This window comes from Bison bison, unplaced genomic scaffold, assembly GCF_000754665.1.
Source record: "Bison bison bison isolate TAMUID 2011002044 unplaced genomic scaffold, Bison_UMD1.0 scf7180017864289, whole genome shotgun sequence".
Lineage (NCBI taxonomy): Eukaryota > Metazoa > Chordata > Mammalia > Artiodactyla > Bovidae > Bison > Bison bison.
Genome location: NW_011494861.1, coordinates 5,510,575 through 5,519,374, shown reverse-complemented (window position 1 = coordinate 5,519,374; position 8,800 = coordinate 5,510,575). Strand labels below are relative to the sequence as shown.

General features: G+C 48.6%; 1 protein-coding gene across 1 annotated transcript; it reads right to left on the bottom strand.

Annotated features, from left to right (window-relative positions):
- Positions 1–5,183: 5,183 nt before the first annotated feature.
- On the bottom strand, positions 5,184–8,788 carry ERRFI1 (ERBB receptor feedback inhibitor 1). The gene is made up of 2 exons (XM_010849935.1): positions 8,683–8,788; positions 5,184–7,824 (listed from the first exon to the last, which is right to left on the bottom strand). The coding sequence occupies exons 1-2, from the start codon at positions 8,729–8,731 to the stop codon at positions 6,641–6,643; spliced, it is 1,233 nt and encodes a 410-aa protein (XP_010848237.1). The 5' UTR covers positions 8,732–8,788; the 3' UTR covers positions 5,184–6,640.
- Between the last annotated feature and the right edge of the window lie 12 nt (positions 8,789–8,800).

Here is an 8,800-nt window from a genome sequence, read left to right as displayed (position 1 = left end):
ATCATGCATCTGGGCTGCTGTGGGTGCGCTGAGCTGGGCTCCCAGGCCTCCCTGTGCCTTAGGATCCTGCCTTGACTTCTGCTTAGCCAGGAACTGTGATTGGTTACTGTCAATAGACAGAAAACTGTGTACAGGACACCAGTACCTGCAGGAACCCCAGCACGGCCAGGGAAACCAGCAAAATAAGCTTCCTGCACACTAAGCTGGGGGCTGCTCTGGGCTCAGCCAGACAGATGGACTCATCCTGCCTTACACAAGAGGGGAGGGGACAGAAGTCAAGCAGTCCCCGGAGGAGGTGCTGGGCTCATCCCTCATGACTGCAATCTTTGAAGAAGCACACCAGAAGCGTGTGATGAAGATGTTTATTTGACGCAGATCCACAGTGATTGCCAAGGAATGAAGCTGCTGCCTTTCTGCATCAGGGCAAAAAGTCAAGATGATGAATGCTCCTACATTCCCAGGGATTGGTCCCTTGATTATAACCAGTTGGTTCCCCCCTTGCCAGCTTCTGCTTTGGTTGCGGGAAGGGGAAGGGCAGGGTTATCTGCCATAAGGGATGCTGTTTTAGAGGACTTGCTACAGGTGGGCTCGCTTGGGGTTCTTGGCCATTTTATGAGATCACGGGGTGAAGGCTGATGGCATAGGGGAGGCACGTGTAAGCCTAGTGGCCTGCCAGCAGCTCTCTTTCTAGGCAGGGAAAACCTTCCCAAGCAGCTCCACCCGCAGGTGGCCATGGGCTGAGGAACAAAGGGCTGTCGAGGGCTGCTCTGACGTGAAAGCACTTCTGCAAGTGTGGGGAAACATGCGTGGTGTACGTAGGTTTGCTACTGAGTTCTGGGCATATCACATGGGAGCCGAGGTGCGCTTGTTTAAACACGCTGTAGTCACAGATCTGGGTGGCTGAGGAAGAAATACCTTGAAATTTGATACATGGCAAGCAAAAAGCAAGCATGAAAATTCACACCCTCAGATTGCATTACGCATGCTTGAGTTACATTATTTCACTCAGTCTTTTTTTTTCATTCCCTGAGCTATTAAAAAAAAAAAAAAAATTTATTTATTTGGGTCTTCGTTGCTGCGCAAGGGCTTTCACTAGTTAAGGTGAGCAGGGACTACTCTCTAGATGCCGTACGAGGCTTCTCATCGTGGAGCACAGGCCCTAGAGCGTGTGGGCTCAGTAGTCGTGGCGCACAGGCTTAGTTGCCCCGAGGCACATAGGATCTTCCCAGACCACGGCTTGCACCCGTGTGTCCTGCATTGGCAGGTGGACTCTTAACTACTGGACCACCAGGGAAGCCCCTCACTTAGTCCTGATAAAAGGAGAGGCAGCCAACTTTGAATGGACTTGAACCTTCTATCCCGTTCTTACTTCTCTCTACTTTTTCCAAATAAAACTCCAAAACTTCTCTTAAAAGGTGTAAGGTTTGAATGTGGAGAGGAGAAGGGTCAGAACATTTGCCAAATGGCCTCGTCTGCAAAGCAAACAAGTCCCTGAGTGTGTTTTAGTTTGACCCAAACTTACTTTCTTAAGAACAAGCATTCAAACACCGACCCCTCAAGCTTTAGGACTGGTTTAGGAATTCACAGTGTGCCTCCTGGCTTGTCTCAAGTTCAGATTCAAAGATACGGAACATTAAGTCTCCGTCTATCTGAAGGCCTTTAAAGGAAAAATCATTCATGAATCCTCATGAAGTAATATCCTTACTCGAGTTAATGAAAATTAATCTTGCAGAAAATCTTGGCAGATCAAAATGAACATGAGTCAGTTCTATCTTCTCAACTGCCATTACCAAAATGTAGAAATTTTTACAAGGTAACATAGTTTTAAAGCTTTATTAGTTTTTCACAAATTGCCTAACAGAATGACAGAACGAATTTCCAAGTTAATTTTTAAAAGTAGGACCTAAGTCTATTTTGATGTAACTATTGCTAAATAAAATTCTGTATTATGCGTGTTGTGACAATGTAGTCAGCTTCCTGGGGTTATTTTTGGCCGTACCCCGGAACTCCCCGACCAAGAATTGAACCCACGCCTCTTGCAGTGGAAGTGTCTTAGCCACTGGACCACCAGAAGTCCTCACTTTCCTGGTTTTGATAATGGACAATGATTATATCTTATTGTTGGGGAATCTGGTTAATGGGTCCAGGGGACCTCTCTGTACTGATTTTGAAACTTAAGAATTTATCATTAATCTCAAAATGAAAGTTAAAAAAAAAGAAAGACAAGCTATATATGAAATAACCAGGAGCTTATTTTTGAGAAAAAGTCTCCATGTACCCTAAAATAATAGATTATGTGATGAAATTAAAAACTAAATTACTGGGACTGCCCTGGCAGTCCTGTAGATAAGATTCCATGCTTCCACTGTAGAGGGCATGGGTTTGATCTCTGGTTTGGGAAATAAGATCTCGTAGGCCTAGAAGTGCAGCCAAAAAAAGGGAGAACTAAAATAGAGAACAGCATAATAAACATTTTGATTCTTGAACCAGTGGGCGGATGTAGTTCTCTTTCCTATGAACTGCTCTAGAAAAATCTACAACTTTACTGTTTTAACTCAGGGCCCTAGCATTGAAGAAACATCCTCTTAATCTTTTCATGACATAGTTAAGACAGCCCTTGAGACCGAAGGAGAAATAAGCAACATATAAACCAGGTTAAACTTCATTAGAATGTGGAACTTTGTGAGATTGGCAATGTATATTTGATTGTTGCAGCCTAGAGAGACTTTGAATTTAATATAATTCAGATTTGGAGTTGACTTACAAAAGAGTCCTCTTGAACTTAGCTTCTGTTTTCTACCATGAAACAATCCCTAATAATAAATTCCTTCTATTTTTATAGGGCTGGGTCCTGCTCTGCCATGGTCTCCCATGGATGGGGAACAGAGACTGTGGGAAGCTGAGAGGCACCTGCATTTCCTGACTTAAAGCCAGAGCTTTGTTACTGGGTATGGGAAGAGACCTCAACAGTGCATTCAGTGGCTGCTAAGAGTGGCCGTTTCCTCGACATAATGGCCTTATCAACACTAAGAGAGCAGGCCCAGGGCTGTCCTAGGCCAGGGAAGTGCTTAGCATTCCTTCTGCTCTGTGTGCCGGACGAGGACTGAGTTGGCAAATGGATAACGTTCTGGTTGCTAGTGGCAATGGCCAAGAAGAAAGAGGAAAAGATAATATTTTTGCAGGACTTCCCTGGGAGTCCAGTGGTTAAGAATCCACCTTCTAATGTAGGGACACAGGCTCGATCCCTGGTCAGGGAACTAAGATCCCACATGTCCCAGAGCAACTGAGCCTGTGGGCTGCAACTAATGAAGTCTGCACACCACTATGAAGACCCAACGCAGCCTGCCCCCCACCAAAAAAAAAAAAAAAGATAACATTCTTTCAAAATCAAGGAAAACTCAAAGGTGAAGAGTGAAGCAAATACACAATGAATTAAAGATTGTCTTGACCACAACGGACTTCCCATGTGGCTTAGCAGTAAAGAATCTGCCTGCCAATGAAGGAGACATGCACTCCATCCCTGGGTTGGGAAGATTCCCTGGAGAAAGAAATGGCTACCCACTCCAGTATTCTTGCTTGGAGAATCCCATGGACAGAGGAGCCTTGTGGGCTTCAGTCCATGGGATTGCAAGAGTCAGCCATGATTTGGTGACTAAACAACTTGACCACTGTACAAAGAAAAGGCTTGCAGAAAGCTGGGGGATACTTATGGCAGCCCAAGCCACATACCTGGGACTGTCTCCCACCTAAGGTCCCCAGCCTTCTGTTTCTACCTTGAAGTATTATCTTCAAAGCCAATTTTTTTCTTTCCCACCGTCTGACGCTCGGATCTCAATTCTGACAGCCTCTGTCCTGAAGTTTCCTTGTTTCCAATCTATTCTCCATACAACTGGCCTTTTGAAAACACATCCCACCACATCCCTCCTCCGCTTGGACCTCTGGGTGGTACCGACCACCCTTTCCCATTGTCCATCTCACTGTATAACTTCTGGCTTCTGGAAAACACCCAGCTCTCCTCTGGCCTCAGTGTCTCCTCTCCTGTCCCTCCCTGTTCACTCTGCTTCCTTCAGCTCAGATTCCACCCCTTCAGACCCTATCACCTTGGGGGATGCAGCAAGGGGAGGGGGTGTTTTGTTATCCTGTCACCACCACCGTTCATGCCTTCCTAGGGTTTATCACAAATGGTCATTATGTACTGCTTCAAATTCCTGGGTGTGTGTTCCAAGCATGTAGTTACTCAACGAATGTCTGATAAATGAACTCAAGTCCATTTCTTCATCTGTTAAATGCCAGAAATAATGTCCAACTTGTGGGCTTAGGGTGAGCAACAGAGAATCACAAAATCAACTCACAGACCAGGCCCTCACTGTGTTTACATTTAGTTACTGGTTTACATGTAATTGTCAAAGGTAATTCCCATAGGCATCACCCCTGCCCCCCCTATTAACTTTACCAGTGAGAAAACCGACATACAGATTTTGAAGAATCGCCCAACAGGTCATTAGAAACAGCCCGCGCTGGACTTTCAGCCCAGATTGTATGTGTTGAATCCTCACTCTTGACACTGGCAGAAACCCAGTACAGACGAGGATGCAGTCAATGTCACGGCAGCTTTGCTGTCATGTGGGAAGCTTGAGGGCAGAGGAGAGCAAAGGAAACTAGGCGAGTGACACTGGACGGGAGGGTGCCCTCCCCAACAGCATCCCTGTATCCTCCTACTTCCCAAAACTGTGACTCTGAGAGACCAGGGCAGGCTGTACTTTCTTTGGGGGCCTCAGGTCAAGCAAAAAGCAGGGCCTTCCAAAGGACCCAGGGCAATCCAGACCTAGTCCTCAAGCCCAAGATGAGACATGTCACGTCCACGTCAGAGCTGGTTCCTTCCTGGTACAGTCTACTTGATGGGGACATCCCTTCCCACATGGAAACTGTTTCCATGGCAACATACCAGCATCAATTCAAAGGACCCTTTAAATTGTTGCAGGTAAATACAAACAGCTCACTTTTGCCGTTGTCTGTATACTACTTAAATCTAAATTGCTCAAATTATTTCTCATTTTAGGGAATAATGGTAAATTTCAAGTGTACATTAGACTGTAAAACATCTTCCTTTGTGCTTAAAAATGGTCAAGTTGTCATACTACTCGAGACACAAAATTGTATAAGAGTGTAGGCAAGAAACATTATTAACGGTGTCATAAATAAGTATTATAACTTTATTAAAATGAAAAGACAATATTCAAAATAATGCAACAAAAATGAATAAAATCCTTTGTCCAATACTGTACACATAAATGCAGAAATCAGTGCCTTTTTCTAAAGCATGTTTTAACCTTCATTTAGTTCATACTAAAATATAAGCTTTAAATAGCTCAAATAACATCACTCAGCAGTTTAAACTGTAAACAGCTTGTTTAATGTGGAGAACATTGTAGTAAGGTACTTCTGTTAATGAGCACCATCTCTTCTGTGCTGCTCTACACAAGATAAATACAGTGAAGCACGTGGAAGTGCAACACAAGCTCTGTGTCTCACCAGATCCGAGCGGAGCAGCCTGCCGTGAGAGCTTCCAAAGTAGGTGACATGACCTCCGGTCTTAAGACATACTGGGCTGTTGGTCAGAAGGGTTTTATTTAGAAAGCAAATAATCCCCAGGAAATACTGAAGAGGAACCAGCAACACAAGGCCAGCTTGTGTTGTATTTGTTTATTCATATGCAACTAAAATAGGGGAGGGGAAAAAAAAAAAAAAAGAAACCCACAACACACATCTCCACACAGATACTCTCAACCCAACAGCTGACTGTTTCATTGCCTCAACTGACATCCTCAACACTGGCCAAGAGTTTGCTTTTCCCCATGTGTCCTGTGTTTCCTGGGGGTGGAACAGAGAAGGAATGGTAAGGAAAAGTGACTTATTCTGTTACCTTCCCATTGTTCATATGAGACCCAGACAGGTGAGAATACGGTACCAAAGCTGCTGCCATCCCTCCAGCAAGACCTACAGGATTCAGGTCTCAGGACGACTTAAAGCAGGCAGGTGAAGTCATGGAAAGAACGTATGGCCTGCCCTCCATGGAAAAACTGCTTGCAAAAATAAATGAGACAAAACAGAAGAGGCCTCAGAGCTGGCAATCTTCAACCTTATTATGCAAAAATAATAATAATATATATATATATATAATATTTTATGATTCTGAGCTAAACAATACTGTATTCTCTCCCATTTGCTCAATGTTCAGTCTCTCAGGAGCCATCCTCCAGCTTGAGTTTTTCTTGTTCTAAATATATATTACTCTAAGACAGGAACCACTGGGTTAACTTGCAGCTGGAATCTATGGTTTTACCACAAGTGCAGATGCAGGCGTGCAGCGTGCACACAGATGCGTGTCCCTTGTCCTTCCTCCCTGCAGCGCATCTTTAAATGACAGGCTTGAGCAGACTTTTCTCTGACGCTCACACGGTCAGGGATGCTCAGCACCTCAGCACCTCCCGACTCTCTAAGCTCTTCCCGTTCAGACGGAGAGTTCGACTCTCTGATCCTGTGATCTGGACTACTTTCCCAGGGAACCTTGACAGGTCTGGGGAACTGCGAGAGAACCACTCGCTTCCATGCCACCTCTGCTGAGCCAGGACTCCAGGGTCTAAGGAGAAACCACGTAGGAGAAATGTTTGCGCTTCACATGGCCTCCCGGGTCCACTCGTGGCTTTAGGTCCAGCTTTTCTGGGGCTGAAGAGATACTGCCATTGGCCAGGAGGGGGTAGACAGGGGTGTTCCCGTGTGTTTCTTCTGCTTCCCTAAAAAATTTTTCGAATCTGTCCAGGTAGGGTGGCCTCTCAGGGAGCAGGTAGTAGTGTGTGGAGCTCACCTTCTTCCCATTTTCAATGATGGGCAGGATGCAGGGTGCCTTGCCGGCAGCCCCCTCGCTGTGCTGTCTCTGCAGGGCTTTGCTGCTCACGTACTTGGGGTCGGGGGCAAAGCTCTGCGTGGGGGGCATGACCCCGTTGAGGTAAGATGGGAGGCTTTTGGGGCTTGGGGTGCGGGAGTTGCTCCGGGACAAGGGCTCTCTCGGTGGGACTTTGGGGGGCCTGTCCTCATCGCTATACGTACTGGAGGTGACCTCGGCTGACCACCTTCTGTAGTCTGGCTTGGCCGGCCGGGGAGGGATGGGGACCCGAGGGGGAACTTCAGGCTTGTCGTCGTCGGAATTGGGAGAAGCCCTGTGCACGGAGCTGGAGATCCTGATGGCCGGCTTGTTGAAGGACCCCGCGGGGCCTGAGTGAGACCTCCTCAGTCTCCGGTGGGCCTGGGGCGGAGGGGGGTTGGCACTCGGTGCCCCGGCAGCCTGGTCGGGTTCCTGGCTGAGATCCACGGCGGAGACGGTTGGGGTGTCAAAATATGCATAGTTGATCTGTCCGCACCCTCGGAAGCTGCGCCTGCCGGGGCCGTCGGCTCTGAAGTCGGAGAGCCCGCAGTCTTCCAGAAGGAAGTCCGTGTCCGAGCTGGTGAGGAACTCGACCTCGCAGTCTGTCTCATCCAGGGTGAGGTCCTCGGAGATGGGCAGTGGCGGCACGGGCCGGGAGCCCCGCTCACAGGGCGCTGAGCTGGAGAAGAGGGACAGGGGACTCTTGACAGGGGTTAGCGGGGGTGTGGCGGCACAGACCCCGTTCACCGCCAGCTTCTTCAGTCCACATGCCACCCGGTCCTGCTCCTGCTGCCCCCAGCCTTCACTTGGGGGGATGATGAGGGGAGGCAGGCGGGACTTCGGAGGGGGGCCGTGCTCTGCACAGTGGCTGCTGCTCATCGGGGTGGATCTGGAGGTGCGCCCTGGAAGGAAACGAGAGGTTATGGAGGATGGTCTGTGCTCTCCCCATGGGGGGGAATTGGACCCCACCCCAGCAGCCTGGATTCCTGTCGCCTTCGGCTGGGTCACTCGTGGTGAAACACCAGCTGCTGGAACGCTGAGCACACCCAGGCAACTGCTGCGGGTGTAATCAAGGGCCGGAGGCGGGGAACGCACCTGATCTGGTTCAAAGAACAAATTATCTCTTCCATCGTCTTGGCCGTGTGCACGGCGCACGCCCACACGCCCCAGACAGGTTCTGTGACATGTGCGAAGTCCACGGAAGGTGAACAGCATGTAATTTGGGGAGCCAGGCCACACCAACCTGGCCATTTGCAAGACAGGCCACCCAGGACACGCAGGGCAGGCCTGAGATAAGACGAGGCCTTACCTGGCCCATTGCGATACCCAGAGCCAGGAGATTCACCCGCGACGTGACAGGTAGCCCTTGGCAAAAAACTAGAAGGGCTGATGATACACACATTCGTCTAAGTTTCTGTCAGTATCTGTACTATTCTGTTACCTTCAAACAGGTGTTCGAAGCTAGTAAGGAAGAAGAGAGCTCATGTCCGAGGTTCTGGAGAGTTCAGTGTGTCTCCTGGCTGGGGTGGCTTCACGCCTCCACACAGAGACCCAGTGACTCCGGCTGAGCCACCGAGAGCCTGACAAGAACACGCTTACTTCAGGATCTGCTGCCACTAGGGGTCAGACTCCTGTCGGAAATGGCCTGGGTCACTTCCTCATTTAGAAAACAGCACTGGGGCACAGGCTCCCTCGGGGCTGCTAGCTTCCTCTCCCTATGCCGAGGGCACCTGGGTTCTCAGGACGCTCTGGATACGTACCGATGGAGGTTAGCTGCTCCTGCGCCCGCGAGTTCAGACTGTAGGCCATGGTTATTGGGTCGATGTTCAAAAAGCCGCTGAAAGGGAAGGACGGACATCTGGGTCACAAACAAGTAGC

What these genes read in the sequence shown, in the direction of transcription:
- ERRFI1 (XM_010849935.1), bottom strand. Translation starts at nt 8,731, where the DNA reads ATGGCCTACAGTCTGAACTCGCGGGCGCAGGAGCAGCTAACCTCCATC. An exon ending in GGAGCAGCTAACCTCCATCG is followed by an intron (nt 7,825 to 8,682) that starts GTACGTATCCAG and finishes GTTTCCTTCCAG; the next exon opens with GGCGCACCTCCAGATCCACC.